Below are 17,352 nucleotides of genomic sequence, written 5' to 3' on the forward strand. Positions count from 1 at the left end.
ACAAAACTGAAAAAAGAGACATGATAGGAGCTCCTCTTGTAGCTCAGCAAGGTTAAGAACCCAACTAGTACGCATGAGGATGTGGATTCAATCCTTGGCCATACTCAGTGGGTTAAGGATGGGGCATTGCCACAAGCTGCAGAGTAGGTCACAAATGTAGCTTGGCTTGGATCCCCAATTGCTGTGGCTGTGGTATAGGCCGGCAGCTGCATCTCTAATTCAACCCCTAGTCTGGTAATTTCCATATGCCACAGGTGTGGCCCTAAAAAGAAAAAAAAAAAAATCAAAAGTAAATAAATAGGAGTTCCCATTGTGGCACAGTGGAAACTAATCCGACTAGGAACCATGAAGTTTTGGGTTCAATCCCTGGCTTCGCTCAGTGGGTTAAGGATCCAGCACTGCCATGACCTGTGGTGTAGGTCACAGACAAGGCTCGGATCTGGCGCTGCTGTGGCTCTGGCATAGGCCAGAGGCAATAGCTCCAATTAGACTCCTAGCCTGGGAACCTCCATATGCCACGGTGCGGCCCTCAAAAGACAAAAAAAAAAAAAAAAAAGTAAATAAATAAAGATATAAAACAGCAGACTCAGGAAGAGCCCAAGTGCCCAAGTAACAGACTTACTATTTTAATCATTAAAGTTTTATAAACTTTAATCACTTTAGCAAACTTCTTAAAACATTACCTAAATCGTCAGGCAATAACTACAAAAAACTGTAATTATTCTAAAAAGACACATGAAGTAGCCTGTCACTCAAATTCTCCCCAGTTACTGTATTTAGAACTAATAGGATTAAATAAAAGTGCTTGGGATTTTATTACTTATTATTACACCCAGAAGTACTTATATTTCTTTAGCACATGAAGTTCTCCAGAAGAGAAGTAAAAACTTGATAATATGTTTAAGTTTTTTAAAAAGCAACTCAGTATATACATAAATACAATTATAGAAACTAGTATTTCTTTTGTGGAGGAGGGAAGAAACAAAGGGAGGGCGAATCGATTCAGTTTCCTTACTTGTTATAGCAGATGGTTCAAAATAAGGAAAACATGTGAGAACTGAGATAATAGAAAATACTCCTAGCCTTGTTTTAGTTCAACAGATTTATATATAGATGGAAAAAAATAGAGCAAGAAGAGGGAGGGAGAAAGAAAAAGGGAGGGAAGGAAGGAAGGAAGGAAAGATGTGCCGCTGTTGAGACAAATGTTGTCAGTACATCTATTCCATTCAGAAAAAGGATTAATCTTTACTTGAAGCTCCCTCTACTATTGCTGAGTTTTCTCTCTGGTCGTGTTTAGAACATAGTGACTATAGTCCTTCAGTACCTGTCACAGTTTAAGACTAAGGAATGTGAATATCCAGATGATATTCAAGGTAAATAATGAGAAAAAAAAATCTGACAAATATTTATCAGAGAGAAAACACATTTTTTTTTGTCTTTTTTGTTGTTGTTGCTATTTCTTGGGCCGCTCCCGCGGCATATGGAGGTTCCCAGGCTAGGGGTTGAATCGGAGCTGTAGCCACTGGCCTACGCCAGAGCCACAGCAACGCGGGATCCGAGCCGCGTCTGCAACCTACACCACAGCTCACGGCAATGCCGGATCGTTAACCCACTGAGCCAGGGCAGGGACCGAACGTGCAACCTCATGGTTCCTAGTCGGATTCGTTAACCACTGCGCCACGACGGGAACTCCGAGAAAACACATTTTAAACTTAGGCTCCTAAAAAGTCATTCAGGAGTTTCCGTTGTGGCTCAGCAGTTAATGAATCTGACTAGCATCCATGAGGATGCAGGTCCGATCCCTGGCCTTGCTCAGTGGGTTAAGGATCCACCGGGACTCTAATCACATACAGTCAGTTCATCCTGTAATCCATACAACAGAAGTCCAATCCAACACTCACTACACTCAGAACTACATGTGTACCCTTTATAAGGAAACTGTTATCTGAAATGGAGATCCTATTAAGACCTCTCCATCATCATCTCATTAAAGGCAAAACATACAAGAAAGATTCTAATAATTCAGGTAAAAACAAAAGCCCTTCTGGGATCTCTCAAAGCCATCTTTATATATATATATATATCTTATATGTCTTTATATTATATTTCATATGTGTGCATATATATATACACACAACATATAAATATATATATATATATATTTTTTTTTTTTTTGGCCATGCCTGCAGCATGTGGAAGTTCTTGGGCCAGAGGCTAGACCTGTGCCATGGCAGCAACCTGAGCTGCTGCGGTGACCACGCCAGATCCTTAACCCACTGCACTACCAGAGAACTCTGTCAAAGCCACCTTTTTTAACCAAAAAAAAATCTTTTTAAAAACAAACAAACAAATATATTTCATGAAAGCTGGTTGCAATGTACAGGAAAAAAACTCTAGAAGCATTTGTAGGGAAAATTCTTTAAAAAACTAAAATGTCAAGTCTCCCAATTCAGATTATCAAAATTAACAGGATATTAGAAGTAACCACAAAAGGAAAGGGAACTGCAGTGCCTTTGCTTCATTATATTCTAACTCTGTGGTCTAAAAAGTTAAATGTTCTGGTCACTAAAAGCCTGAGAAACTATTGGAAGGTCAAACTTTGCAAAAGGAAACCTGGAAGATGTCCACAATTAGGACCACACAAAGGGAAAGTCTGAAAGAAACCAGCAAAACCAAGTTTAATAATGACAGCAAACACTTATAAGGTATTTTCTATAGCCAAGCACTATTCCAAATGCTTTACATAACACTAACTCATATAAACTATTGCAAATAATTGATGGCCATGCTTTATAACCATATTTACCCTGATATTCTTTTCAATCCCTGCTTTTACAGAGTTCTTGGAAAACTCCCACATCCTGAACTAAAAGAAAACTATTTGCTATAAATCCTCAAACACACCAATGTTGCTGATTTTCAGTCTATTCACTACTTCAACAGTTTATTACTCCATGATGTTTTAACCTCATTACAAGATAACAGTTATTTTATTTTAGTTTATTTTTATTTTTAGGGTCACTCCTGCAGCATATGGAAGTTCCCAGCTAGGGGTCTAACTGGAGCTACAGCTGCCGGCCTACACCATAGCCACGGCAACGCAGGATCTGAGCTTGCATCTGCGACCTACAACCACAGCTCACAGCAACGCTGGATCCTTCACCCACTGAGCCAGGCCAGGAATCAAACCTGCATCCTCAGAGATACTAGTCGGGTTCTTAACCCACTGAGCCACAATGGGAACTCCAAGATAACAATTATTTTAAAAGTTGAACCAACTAAAATAAGATGTGACTAGGCATCATAAAACTAGGAATCAAAACCACTGATCTGAAATTCAGTTTGCAATCCACTATGCTATTTCAATTAATTTTTCATATATTAAGAATATAATCAGTATTCTCAGTACAAAATTCAAGAGAAACACCACGGTAAAAATAATTACCTGAATTTGAATCTGGAAAAGACAAATAGCAAATATTGGTTTTCTGAAAAAGAAAACAAAAACTGTATATGCTGGCACATATACACCAATAAAAACAAACAGAAACACAACAATGAACTATATAGAACAATATTTCTACTTACTTCTTTGTCAGTAAGTTTGGAATGTTGAGGATAAATAACCTGGAAGAAAAAGTTAAACTTTGTTAGATAAATATTTTGAGTATATACTACAAACAATAGTAGGTATTCTAAAATAACTGGCTCATAGTTGGCTGTGATCAAATTGTTTTAAGAAACAGTTCACAATTTTAACAATGAACATGGAAGAAGCTGGGAAAATTGAGAAGGTTTTACATTAGGCAAATGCATTTTTTTTAAGTTAAAGTTATCTCAAAAAATTAGTGAAATCTTGAGTTCACCAATCAAAATTAATTTACCAATTAAATTGCTAATAACAAAATTTATTAAGCCTTTTCTTTGGAGGTGTAAAATCTAAAGAGAACTTGATCTATCAGCTGGTAGCTACTTCAAGAAATAATTTTCAATTGATTTGAAGAATACAAATCGCTAACTACTTAGTAAAAGAAAAAGGGAAAGGAAAAAGTGATTATTTGCAGTTTAAGAAATATCAAAGGCCATCTTCCCATCATAAAGCATATCCTAATTCCCTCCAATCCCTTTAAATAATCATAATATTTTTCTATACAGGTTGGTTTAGCACCTGCAGTAACCACAGCCACATTCTGAGGGAAATTCCTCCCCCACGGCCCCCACAAAGGAAGCAAGACTAGGCCAGAACAGCTCCTGTCACAATGAGCTCTAGCAAACACCAGACCCAAGGGCACCCACTCTACAGACCAATCAACCAACTGCCTAGTTGTGGCTCGGTGTGAAAATTCTGCCCAGAGAATACCAATGCCTATGTGGGCCAGTTTAGATTCTATCAGGAATGTGAAGAAGAGATGGTATTCAGAGCAGCAGGTTAACTAGTGGCTGATAAGAAAAAGGTGAAAAAACAACACAAAGTGTAGTTGAATTTGAATCTGGAAAAGATAAGTGCATTAATACTGGGTGCTAATATGGGGATCCATGACTTCCCACTTCTGGAAGAATCCATGAGTTCTTCCATTCCCCAGAGCTGCCCAAAAGCCCGAAAAGCCTACATTTCCTGAAATAAGATATAGTAACATCACATCATAAACTGTATTAAATTTCAGCAATTGTTTTAACTCAATATTTATAGCAACAGGGAAAAGAGAGAAGAAAGTCATGCCCGCATAAGACAAAACACAATCATGAAATAATTATGGATTAGCTTTCATACTATGGGTGAAGTGATTGATAGAGGAAAAACAGAATGAGACAAGAAGTTCTAGGATTGAGCCCTGAGTGGCTCAGGACAGAGGCTGATGAGTTGTCAAAGTGGTCTGAGGATGAAGGACCACTGAGGAAGGAAGACAATGACAATTTGTTTTTACCAAGAAGCCAAGAGAAGAGAATGTTTGGTTTTGAAGGGAAGGTGAGAAGCAGTATCTGGAAGAAGAAATATGATTAAGGGTGATTTAGGACCCGAGTGTCTTTAAACGGTGATAAGAAGGATCCAGCAGACACGACACTGATGAAAAAAGGAAAGCAGTACCCAAAGAGATCTTGTTTATGTGGGTTGTATCTATTGCTATTTACTATGTGAGAAATTAAGACTGAGAAATTATGAAAATATTCATGTATTAAATCATCTAAGTCGCCATTAACAAATCCATTACTTGGCAACAGAAATAACATGGTTTTTTTTGTTTTGTTTGTTTGTTTTTTGTCTTTTTGCCACTTCTTGAGCCGCTCCTGCGGCACATGGGAGGTTCCCAGGCTAGGGGTCTAATCGGAGCTGTAGCTGCCAGCCTATGCCAGAGTCACAGCAACAGGGGATCCGAGCCGCGCCTGCAACCTACACCACAGCTCACGGCAACACCGGATCGTTAACCCACTGAGCCAGCCCAGGGATCGAACCCGCAACCTCATGGTTCCTAGTCGGATTCGTTAACCACTGCGCCACGATGCGAACTCCCACATGTTTTTTTTAAAAAGTATCTTCCAGGGAGCTCCCGTCGTGGCGCAGTGGTTAACGAATCCGACTAGGAACCATGAGGTTGCGGGTTCGATCCCTGCCCTTGCTCAGTGGGTTAAGTGTTGCCATGAGCTGTGGTGTAGGTCGCAGATGTGGCTCGGATCCAGCATTGCTGTGACTGTGGTGTAGGCCAGCAGCTACAGCTCCGATTAGACCCCTAGCCTGGGAACCCCCATATGTCGAGGGAGCAGACAAAAATAAAAAATAAAAAATCTTCAATCAGTAGATATACTCTCAGATTAGTTATACTCAAAACTTAGTATTGAGTATTATGTAATTTTCTTTAAGGGTACATAGATCTCCCTTGCTTCACCTGGAGATTATTTCACCTTGTCACCTTTAAAGCTGAAATGGCAACCTTTTAACCTATATATCTTATGAAAATCTTTGTATCTATGTTACTCTGGAGTTTGCCAGTCTAAAACATATTGGGAAATTTAGTGGCTGTAAAAGCTTAATCTTGGACGCTAATCAGTTTTATGTGAAGGTGTTTCAGATTTTTATTTCCTCGAATTAAAATATCGACTCAAAAGCAAATATACAAAGTTTCATCAAGACATCAACCACGAAGTTTCTTTGGATTGTGGTTTCCTAAGGTTTAAAATATTAGCATGATTATATAGAAAAAAATGTTGAAATGTTTCCCCCATATGTATGAGTACTTTAAATATAACGTGTGTATGTGTGTGTGTGTGTCTTTAAGGGGCTTATATATGCTATATATATTCTAAAAAGTTAGAAGGATATAAAAACTATGTAACAAATCAGGTCTGCCTTTTAAAAATCTGATTGTACCGGAGTGTCAAACAGTATGTATAATTTCACTCTAATGTACTCTGTTAGAACTGCTCAGTGGTTTTTTTTTGGAACAGAAATGACATTCAGAAAGAAACAATGCACATTTATATGGTATAGCTACTGAAATACAGCTACTGAAAGAGAAGTTCCCATTGTGGTACAACAGGATCGGCAGCATCTCTGCAGCACACCAGGACGCAGGTTCAATCGCCAGCCAAGTACAGTGTGTTAAAGGGATCTGGCATTGCCTCAGCTGCCGGGGAGCCAAAAAAGAGGAAAAAAATAAAGAAAGAAAGAAAGAAAAGTAACAATTGCCAAGTATCTAAAATTGCACAAATTGCTACCTTACTAAAGTTATTATCTATTACATACTTAGTTTTGTTTTAAAAGTAAGGTTGGGCAATCATTGTTAGTTTAGTTTTAGTCAGTTAGCTCCTGATACCTGGGAATTACATGGGAATTATCAACCATGAACTGGCTCCAGTACCTGGAGATGCCTCTTGCTTAAAGTTTCCACAGCACAAGTCCAGACATCTATGTGCCCCTGGCCACTGGCATTCCTGGGAGGCATCAAAAAGGGACAGAGAGCATCAACTAATGTTACTCTGGTCTTTTGTAACCTATGTTAAGATCTCCCATGTTATAACAAATGAGGGTAATAACCCAAGAGAAAAGTAAGTTTTATTACATATAATTACTAAGGCCTAAAAATGATGACATAGCATAAGTATTTCACATCATAAGATAGGAAAAAAATGTTCCTCAGATAAATATTAATATATACACTGGAAAACAGTATTACAAAATATTTTAAATGGGTCTATTCAAAGGTACAACTCTCTGCCATTTGCCTTTACATGCCCTAATGTCCTCATCTCAGTATGAAAATAATCATGGGAGTTCCCGTTGGCGCAGTGGTTAACGAATCCGACTAGGAACCATGAGGTTGCGGGTTGGTCCCTGCCCTTGCTCAGTGGGTTAACGATCTGGTGTTGCCGTGAGCTGTGGTGTAGGTTGCAGATGCGGCTCAGATCCCGCGTTGCTGTGGCTCTGGCGTAGGCCGGTGGCTACAGCTCCGATTGGACCCCTAGCCTGGGAACCTCCATATGCCGCGGGAGCGGCCCAAGGAAATAGCAAAAAGACCAAAAAAAGAGAAAATAATCATGGTCCCAGGAGGAGGAAGATTATGAATATCAGCTAATTTGCTGTTAGTATCACTTGGACATGGGAGCAATTCATGCCTGCCATGCACCTGAGTTGTGTGTAAATGGGCATCTACCTGTTGTCATGTGATTCTGCGTCTATCTCTACTGCACAACCCTGCCTAGTGTCCCAAGCCTGACAAAGGCCATATTTTCCCAGAAACATGTGCTTTGATTTTCTATATAAACATTAATTCACATACAAACATCATCATAACCTTAAAGAGAGGATGGATTCTAAACTCAATGAGAATTATGTCTTCTACGACTAAGACAATAATGTGCATTGAAAACTGAAAATGGAAACTGCTTACATGAAAAAAAAACAAGACTACATTTTTCAGCTGGTAATGTCTCATGTAATTTTTTAATTGGCTGAAAATATTTTAGAATATATTAAATACAGTATCTCTTTTAAGAGGTTTTTTAGTATAAAAAATAAAGCAATGACACTCTATTAGAATTAAGTACACCTAACACCCAGGTATTGATTGCTGAATAGCATTCTTCAATAAAAAGAATCAGGGCTTCTTGTAGAGGTGGCCAATTACAGGGCTGGAACAGGAAAAATACAAGTTGAGCCTAGAGGATCTTGGATTGTCAGAAAGGAAGGAAGTCTTAAAAAAAAAAAAAAAAGATAAGAGCATGTTTAAAGCACATAGGAATCAATCTAAAAAGGTACAAATGCGTTAAAGTGGAACAATCTGATCACCAAAATAAATAATAGTACTGGATTATAACCCAAATGATGAAATGAGTATCCTTGAGTCCACAGTGAGAGAGAGAGAGAGAGATGGATGGATGGATGGAAGAGAAGGGATAACTTTTCTTTATTTATGAATTCCAAGGAGTTCTCTGGTGGCACAAGAGATTAGGGACCCAGCGCTGTCACTACAGCAGCTTGGATCACTGCCATGACGCAGGTTTGATCCCTGGCCCAGGAACTTTCACATGCCGTGGACATAGCCAAAAAAAAAAGAGAATTCCAGCTAACGAATGTAGAAGGAGTAAGAAAACAGAAAATCACTAGTAGAACACCAGAGTAATAATAATTACTGTAGGAATGATCTACTTTTGGATGCTGAAATCAGCAAGCAAAGTCTGAGAAACAAGATATGCACAGTCTCAAAGCACCTCCAACAAAATAAATATTTACAAAAATTTTACAAAAATATTACAAAAAATATTACAAAAATAGTAAATTTTGTAAATTTACAGTGGATAAACCTGGCAGACATTGTCTTCAAATGATCAAGGTTAAAATTACCACCAATAAGGCATTTTAACTCCATGCACTTCTTGTTAGGATGCACCAGGAAGGGCAAATCACACCTGAGGAATTCTTCCCAATAATGCAGAACCTCAGACTAACCGTAAGAATACACCAGAAAAACCCAAATTGGGAGACATATTACAAATTATCTGACCAATATTCTTCCAAAGTGTTTAGGTCATGAAATATAAGAAAAGACTAAGGAACTTCCACAGATTGAAGAGGGCTATGGTAAATTTTTTTTTTTTTGCCTTTTCTTGGGCTGCTCCCTCGGCATATGGAGGTTCCCAGGCTAGGGGTCTCATCGGAGCTATAGCCACCAGCCTACGCCAGAGCCACAGCAACGCGGGATCTGAGCCTCGTCTGCAACCTACACCACAGCTCACGGCAATGCCGGATCCTTAACCCACTGAGCAAGGGCAGGGATCAAACCAGCAACCTCATGGTTCCCAGTTGGATTCATTAACCACTGAGCCACAACAGGAACTCCAGGGCTATGGTAATTTGACACTTGCATATAACATAGCAACTTGAATGGAATCCTGAAACAAAGGATATTAGTAGAAAAACTAGTGAAATGAGAATTCTGTTGTTTAGTACACATTATCATACCAACGTTATAGTCTTAGTTTTTATAACTGTACCATGTTTATATAAACTGTTAACATTAAAGGAAGTTAAATGAATTACTTTTGTAACTCTACATAAAGTCTAAAGTTATCTCAAAATAAGGTGTTTTAAAACGTAAACACCTCAGAGTTCCTACTGTGGTGCAGCGGAAACAATCCAACTAGGAACCATGAGGTTATGGGTTCGATACCTGGCCTCGCTCAGTGGGTTAAGGATCCGATGTTGCTGTGAGCTATGGTGTAGGTCACAGATGTGGCTTGGATCTGGTGTTGCTGTGGCTCTGGCGTAGGCCGGCAGCAACAGGTCTGAATGGACTCCTAGCCAGGGAACCTCCATATGACGGTGGTACAGCCCTAAAAAGACAAAAGTAAACACCTCAACTTCATATCATATACAAAAAGTAACCCAATGTGGATCAAAAACCTAAGTGTAAGAGTTAAAACTATAAAACTCTTCGAAGAACACATAGGAACAAATCTTTATGACTGTGGACTAAGTAATGGTTTCAAAAACACAGCAACAATAAATAAAGTGGATTTCATCAAAATTTAAAGCTTCTCTACTCCAAAGAATACTTTCAAGAAAGTGAAGAGAAACCATAGAATGAGAGAAGATATTTGAAAATCTATCTGATAAAGGTCTAGAGTGCAGGATGTACAAAGAACTCTTATAATTCAACAATAAACATTAAAACAACCCAATTTTTAAATAGCACAGGATCTGATTAGACATTTTTCCAAAAAAGATTTACGCCAATAAACACATGAAAAGGCACTCAATGTCATTAGTCATTAGGGAAATGCAAATAAAATTACAGTAAGATACTACCTCATAACACCAGGATGGCTTTATTCAAAAGGGCAAAGTACTGGCAAGGACATGGAGAAATTAGAACTCTCATACATTACTAATGAAAATGTGAAAATGCAGTCACATTGGAAAACCATTTAGTAGCTTCTCAAAAAATGAAACAGAGTTACATATGACCCAGCAATTTCACTCCTCAGTATATATGCAGAAGTGAAAATATTTGTTCACATAAAAACCTGTACATGGATGTTCATAGCAGCATTATTCATTATAGGCAAAAAGTGGAAACAATCCAAGTTTTCATCAAATGATGAATGGATAAATAAATGTGATATATCCAAGCACAACACTATAAATCACCTATAATTTAAAAATGCAAAAAAATGTGATGTATCCATATAGTGATATAAAATCAAGCACATAAAGGAATGAAGAATACATACTACAACATGAATGAACCTTGAAAATATACTAAGTGAAAAAAGCCAGACATAAAACACGTTGTATGAATCCATTCATATGAAATACACAGAAAAGGAGAATCCACAGAAACAAAGTAGATAAGTGGTTGCCAGGAGCTGAAAGGGAAAGGGGGAAATGGGATATGGCTAAAGGAGGATCTAAGAGAAATCTGGGCGCAGTCATTTTGCTTCTTGATCTCTATGGCAGTGACATGATATATTCACTTTATGAAAATTCACTAAAATATAGACTTAAGACTTGTGCACTTTTCTATATGCATGTTAACGCTTCAATGAAAATGTTTACTTAAAAACTGGGTGGAGGGGTGGCCTGAAATCACAGTATCCTCAAGTTTAAGACTCCTGCTTACCTCACAATCTAAGCTAAATTGTGCTAATAGAAAATTTGATCAGCTTGAACGTGGGAATGGGCAGTAGAGCATTTCAAAAAGAAGTTTTCCATGTTCCACATCATTCATCGTAGTAAATACAAAAACATAATGTACTTGAGAAAGGACTAACTGGACAGGAGAATGTCCCAGACTATCTTCAGATAATATAATTTCATAACCGTATCTGAGAGTAGTAACACCCAAGAAGCCTTTGCAGAACCTGGGCACCTAAGAAGCTCAAGAGGTCACTAAAGTTTTAAATCTCTAATCACAAAACTACATCAAGCTACTATGAAGTGTTACTATTTCATAAGGAAATTTAAAGGCCATTATTATACCCTGCAAACCTTCCTATGGTAACATTCACTGTTTAATGGCCCACCTTCCATGAGAGATTGTAAACTCAGTGAAGAACATGCCACTGTCTGGGTATGGTAGCTGCCCAATAAATATCTGCTGAATAGATGGCTCAATGAGACAGTATAGCAACATGCAATTTTATATATATATATATATATAAAAAAATATATATATATATAAATATATATATATAGAGAGAGAGAGAACGCCCATCTCAATTAAAACAGTGAATATGCTGAGGATCAAACACTGAGGCTGTGGGGCACCCAAAAGAGAGAAAGAAACAAAGAAAACACCTTTCACATAACTGCTTTTATCCTTCTCAGAAAAATAAACAGAAACTTTGCTAAGATATAGAAAACAGTGCTGACTACTCTAGGTTCCACGCTGTTAGGGGTAAGAGGGGATACATAGTCAGAGACTCAAAAAAATAGAGGTAGGAAAGAAAGGAGAGTCAATTCTGTTAACTGCTCTTTTAAAAATGGCATGAAAGTTTGCCTTCACCCCAGCACAGAGCTTTATCTTCAATTAGTTTAAAAAAAAAAAAAAAAAGGCAGGGGGAGGGGAGGGGATCAGTACTCAACTGATTAAAAATTGTCCTGCTTTTTATAGATAATTTAACTGGCCCGAAATCCTTTTCAGCAAAGAGGTTAAATACAAACTATACATACATACAAATAGGCTATGGCATAAATTATCAGCAAAATGAAACCTTATAAACTTGATTCCCAGAAAGTGCTTTAAATACTTAAAGTGATTTACACTAGTTTAGCTTGGATGAATAACATCTAAAGCTGTGTATTTTTTAAATAAATTTAAGGAGAAATAATAGGAGGGAAGGAATAGCCAAGACAGTCCCACAGGGATTACTGAAGGTGCAAGGACACTAATTATAAAAAGGGACTAACGTATTGGGCATGCATTAAATGACAGACATTAATTTTTACAAGCTTTATCTCAGTATCTCCAACAACACTTAGGATATTATTTTCCCATTTTATAGTTGAGGAAAATGAGACTCAGAGAACTGAAGAAATTAGCCAAAAATCAATTAGCATATGCTCAAAATCCCAAAGCTTGTGCTCTTTCCACTAGATTGAATTCTGCCCCAAAAGTTGATGGGTTATAGCCTTCAAAAGGGGGAAAGCCACCAATGATTTCTCAGTTCTTATAAAACTAGGCGCTGGGGAGATTTAAGAGGTGACCTTAATTATAGAAATGTCAACTCCTACAATGTTCTTTGAGTTCACATGACTTAAAGGGCCTCAAAAAAATGCAGAACATCTCTAAGGAAGTATGTACAAGTGCAAATAACTCTTCACGTTGAGACAAAAAAAAAGAAATTAATAAATATCCAAATTAAGGAAAATGTTAAATAAATTATAGTCCATAAAATTACTGTTATGAAGCCTTTAATGATTTGCAAGTTATCTATGAGAATGGTTATCAATAAAGGTAAACTTGGAGGGAGTTTTCATTGTGGCTAAGATGGTTACAAAACTGACAAGTATCCATGAGGACTTGGGTTCAATCCCAGGCCTCGCTCAAGAGGTTAAGGATCTGGCACAGCCATGAACTGTGGTGTAGGTCGTGGATGCAGCACAGATCTGGCATTGCTGTGGTTGTGGTGTAGGCAGGCAGCTGCAGCTCTGATTCGACCCCTCGCCTGGGAACTTCCCTACACCACAGGTGCAGCAGTAAGAAAAGCAAACAATGAAATAAAGTAAAATAAAATAAAATAAAGGTAGACTTGGGAACTCCTTGGTGGCCTAGAGTCTGCTATGATGCAGGTTTTGATTTCTGGCCCGGGAACTTTGGCATACCACGGGGCAGTCAAAAAATAAAAATATCAACAAACAAAGGCAGACTCACAGCAGACCTATTTGGAGGACTGCTGCTCAATCCACAATTTCAAGTGTCCCCTCCTTCTGCGGGGGCGGGGGGGGGGGGGGGTAGTAAGTAGCCTCTACTGTTTCTGAAACACTATCTCCTTACCACAACTGACTGAACAAAAGGGAGCACCTGACCCATGCTGAACCAATCAGATATTCCAGTATTTGATTTAAGCTTCCACCTGGTTTCAGAATACAAAAGTAAAAGTTCAGCTAAAATCTGCACCATGGTAATCCAAGGTTAGGTGAAATGGGGGAGCGGAAACTGAGATCCTTGCAGAGGAAACCCGCCTCAGCTTGGAGAATGGAACAGACATGCAAAGAGAAGCAGAGATAAAAAACTTAATGGCTACACAAAGGCAAAAGCCTGGGACTTTCCAAGTCCCATGAGGTTCAACCCTGTTTCCTGCAACTGGGTTCCAAAAGACTCCTTACAATCAATTTCTCTCTATTTAAATTTATTTAAGAGGATTTCTGTTCTTAACAATCAAATGAATCCTCGACAGATATGAAACTATATAAAGAAAAGCATTAACAAAAATGCTAATTAATCTCTTCGTATAATTATGAATGTTTTTGAGTGTTTACAATTTCCTTTCTTGCCAAGCTTTCAACAATGAGCACATTGTTATTCAATAAGAAAAAAAAAATCTTGAATAAACGAGGCAATTCTGGATTCAGACACTTAAGGCTTTACTATATAACCAGGTAATTTCACAGAGCTGGAAGTGAAAGTGGAACATAAAATCCAGGGCATTTCAAGCCTTGTTCCAGAGGACCCTTAGTGTCTGTCTCTGCGGTGATGCCACGGCCATCTCAGGGGAAAAGAAAGAAGCTGAGCACAACTTGTGTAGTTACTACCTTTTGCAGTCTTTTCCTAGCTCCAAAGACCTCCCCTTCTGTGGGTCAGGGTTTCTAACAGACATTTTGTGCAACACAGACCATTCCTCCAATCACCCATGTCTTCAGCTGATTGTAGCAGAGAATCTGCCCAAAATCAGGCCTGATTACCTTCCTCTGGTGTTTCTGATGGGAAAAGCAATCACTCTTCATTAAGGTGGCTGAAAGCGGCAACTTCATAAAGATCATAGAAGCAGAAGTCAGTTTGAAAGGGAGCATAAAGCATGAATAGAATCCATAAAACAAGAGCACAAACAAGAAGCTTCCCTGGTTCTGGGCTCTAGCTATTTTCTGAAGTTTCTCCAGGCTGTAAGGCCACAGCAAGACTGCCTTTTCTCCTTGAACTATAGCTTAGTTTCTGTTGTCTACAACCAAATAGATACAAACAGGCTCCATTTCAATCAAATTAGCCACTGAGGTACCACACTTAATTTTTATTGAGACTGGAAAAAAGTTTCTCAACTTAAAAAATGTTCATCAATATAAACTTATCGGAGTTCCCATCGTGGCACAGTGGAAATGAATCCGACGAGGAACTACGGGGTTTCAGGTTCAATCCCTGGCCTCGCTCAGTGGGTTAAGAATCCTGCATTGCTGTGGCTGTGGCATAGGCCGACAGCTACAGCTCCGATTAGAGCCCTAGGCTGGGAACCTCCATATGCCACGGGTGGGGCCCTAAAAAAAAAAGACAAAATACAAATATATATTATATTTTATATATATATATAAACTTATCTAACTCTCACAACAGTGCTCTAATACAGGCACTGTATCTTGTCATAGTGGAGGAGTGTGAGGCTCAGACGAGTTAGGTAACGTGCCCCAAGTCATACAGACTCAAGCCTAGGCAGTCCAGTTCTACTGAGTTCTTGATTGAAACCTTATGTTATCTCTTGTAGTAGGGATTTAAGCTTAAATAGGTGGCATTATTTATGCACTTACTTATGCATTTTGTTTAAAATTTGCAAATGGTACTTTCTGTCATAGCAGAACAGACAAGTCTTTGTCAAGCCTAAGACTCAGTAACTTTGTTTTTTTTCTTTTTCAGCCACACCTGTGGCATATGGAATTTCTCAGGGTCAAGGGTAACCTATGCCGCAGCTTCGACAACAACAGATCCTTAACCCACTGCATAGGGCCAGGGATCAAACCCTGGCCATCGCAGAGATAACGCCAGATCCTTAACATGCTGCACTACAGCAGGAACTCCTAAATGACTGTCTTTTTGATAACACAGGTGGGTTCTTGGATATACTGTCCAAACTTAGCTTTTTCCTATTCTTTAACTTCCCTTCTGAAACCCAATGGTTGTGCATTATAGGAAGCAGGGTTGGGACTACTAGGTACTCCAATACAATTCTATACTTTCCTTCTTGCCCCATTACAGCCACCCCTCCTGTCCATTTTTGACTTAGATATAGCCATCAACTATTTTGCTGTATTAATTATTAATTTGTATTCCTTTTTCATTTCATTTTTGCTTTTTAGGGCTGCAGCGACAGCACATGGAAGTTCCCAGGGCAGGGGTTGAATATGAGCTACAGCTGCCAGCCTACACCACAGCCGCAGCAACACCAGATCCTTAACCCATTGAGTGAGGCGAAGGATTGAACCCACATCCTCATGGATCCTAGTTGGGTTTGTTAACTGCTGAGCCACAAAAGGAACTCGGCCTTTTTCATTTTAAAAGTGGCAATATTCTACATTTCTCAGGACAACATAACTAAATTAAACTGCGTTACCTCTCAATGTGTTTATTTTTCTTTGGGTCCTCTATTAAGAATCTTCCAGGGAGTTCCCGTCGTGGCGCAGTGGTTAACGAATCCGACTAGGAACCATGAGGTTGCGGGTTCCATCCCTGCCCTTGCTCAGTGGGTTAACAATCCGGCGTTGCCATGAGCTGTGCACATGAGCTGTGGTGTAGGTCACAGACGCGACTCGGATCCTGCGTTGCTGTGGCTCTGGCGTAGGCCTGAGGCTACAGCTCCGATTCGACCCCTAGCCTGGGAACCTCCATATGCCGCGGGAGCAGCCCAAGAAATAGCAAAAAGACAAAAAAAAAAAAAAAAAGAATCTTCCCCACTCTTGGGAGTTCCCGTTGTGGCACATCGGAAACAAATCTGACTAGGAACCATGAGGTTTCGGGTTCAATCCCTGGCCTCGCTCAGTGGGTTAAGGATCTGGCGTTGCTGTGAGCTGTGGTGTGGGTTGCAGACGCGGCCTGAATCTGGTGTTGCTGTGGCTGTGGCGTAGGCCGACAGCTGCAGCTCCGATTAGACCCTAGCTTGGGAACCTCCATATGCCTCAGGTGCAGCCCTAAAAAGACAAAAAAAAAAAAAAAACCTCTTCCCCACTCTCACCCTACACCTTCTAAAATCAGTGATTCTTAATCTGAGAGCAATGGATCAGAAAGTTCATAAATGATTCCCAGATAGTCCACAAAAGCATATACATGATTTGTATTAGTATTTCCCTAATGGAGAGAGTTCATGAAGTTCTTCACATTTTTTAAACGGTCCAGAATGCAAAAAAAGTCAAGAACTACAGAAAGAAAACTCTGTACAGTAGCATATACTATGGAAAACGAAATTCAAAAAAAATCCTTCAATGATTCACATTTTTGAAGCACCTCAATTATGCTGAGTATTGTTTATTTGGTCAAAAAAACATACTCATGCAATACAGAATGCCCGAATTGTAAGAATCCCAAAGGACTTCACTTAGCTATTTAAAAATGCAATCGGAGCTCCCCTCATGGCTCAGCAGAAATGAATCAGACTAGTATCCACGAGGGCCCAGGTTTGATCCCTGGCCTTGCTCAGTGGGTTAAGGATCTAGTATTGCCATGAGCTGTGGTGTAGGTCCCACATGTGGCTGGGATCTGATATTGCTGTGGCTGTGGCATAGGCCAGCAACTACAGCTCCCATTAGACCCCTAGACTGGGAACCTACATATGCTGCTGGTGTGGCCCCAAAAAGACAAAAAAATAAATAAAAATGCAATCGACTACAAGAACTCAATCTTATGCTTTCTGGTTAAACTGTATTTTGCTGTACATATAACT

General features: G+C 39.1%; 1 protein-coding gene across 3 annotated transcripts in view; it reads right to left on the minus strand.

Annotated features, from left to right (window-relative positions):
- The window catches only part of DENND6A (DENN domain containing 6A), a 60,588-nt gene that overhangs the window by 41,740 nt on the left and 1,496 nt on the right, over positions 1-17,352 (minus strand). For 2 of the 3 annotated variants that reach the window (XM_047777545.1, XM_047777536.1), the window contains exons 2-3: positions 3,589-3,627; positions 3,446-3,488 (exon numbers count right to left, since the gene is read on the minus strand). In XM_047777545.1, coding sequence (XP_047633501.1) covers positions 3,446-3,488; positions 3,589-3,627 — 82 coding nt within the window. Of the gene's footprint in view, positions 1-3,445; positions 3,489-3,588; positions 3,628-4,480; positions 4,548-17,352 lie in introns of those variants that run through there. The other variant, XM_047777554.1, reaches the window with a different exon arrangement.

The sequence above is a fragment of the Phacochoerus africanus genome, chromosome 1 (assembly GCF_016906955.1).
Source record: "Phacochoerus africanus isolate WHEZ1 chromosome 1, ROS_Pafr_v1, whole genome shotgun sequence".
Classification (NCBI taxonomy): Eukaryota; Metazoa; Chordata; class Mammalia; order Artiodactyla; family Suidae; genus Phacochoerus; species Phacochoerus africanus.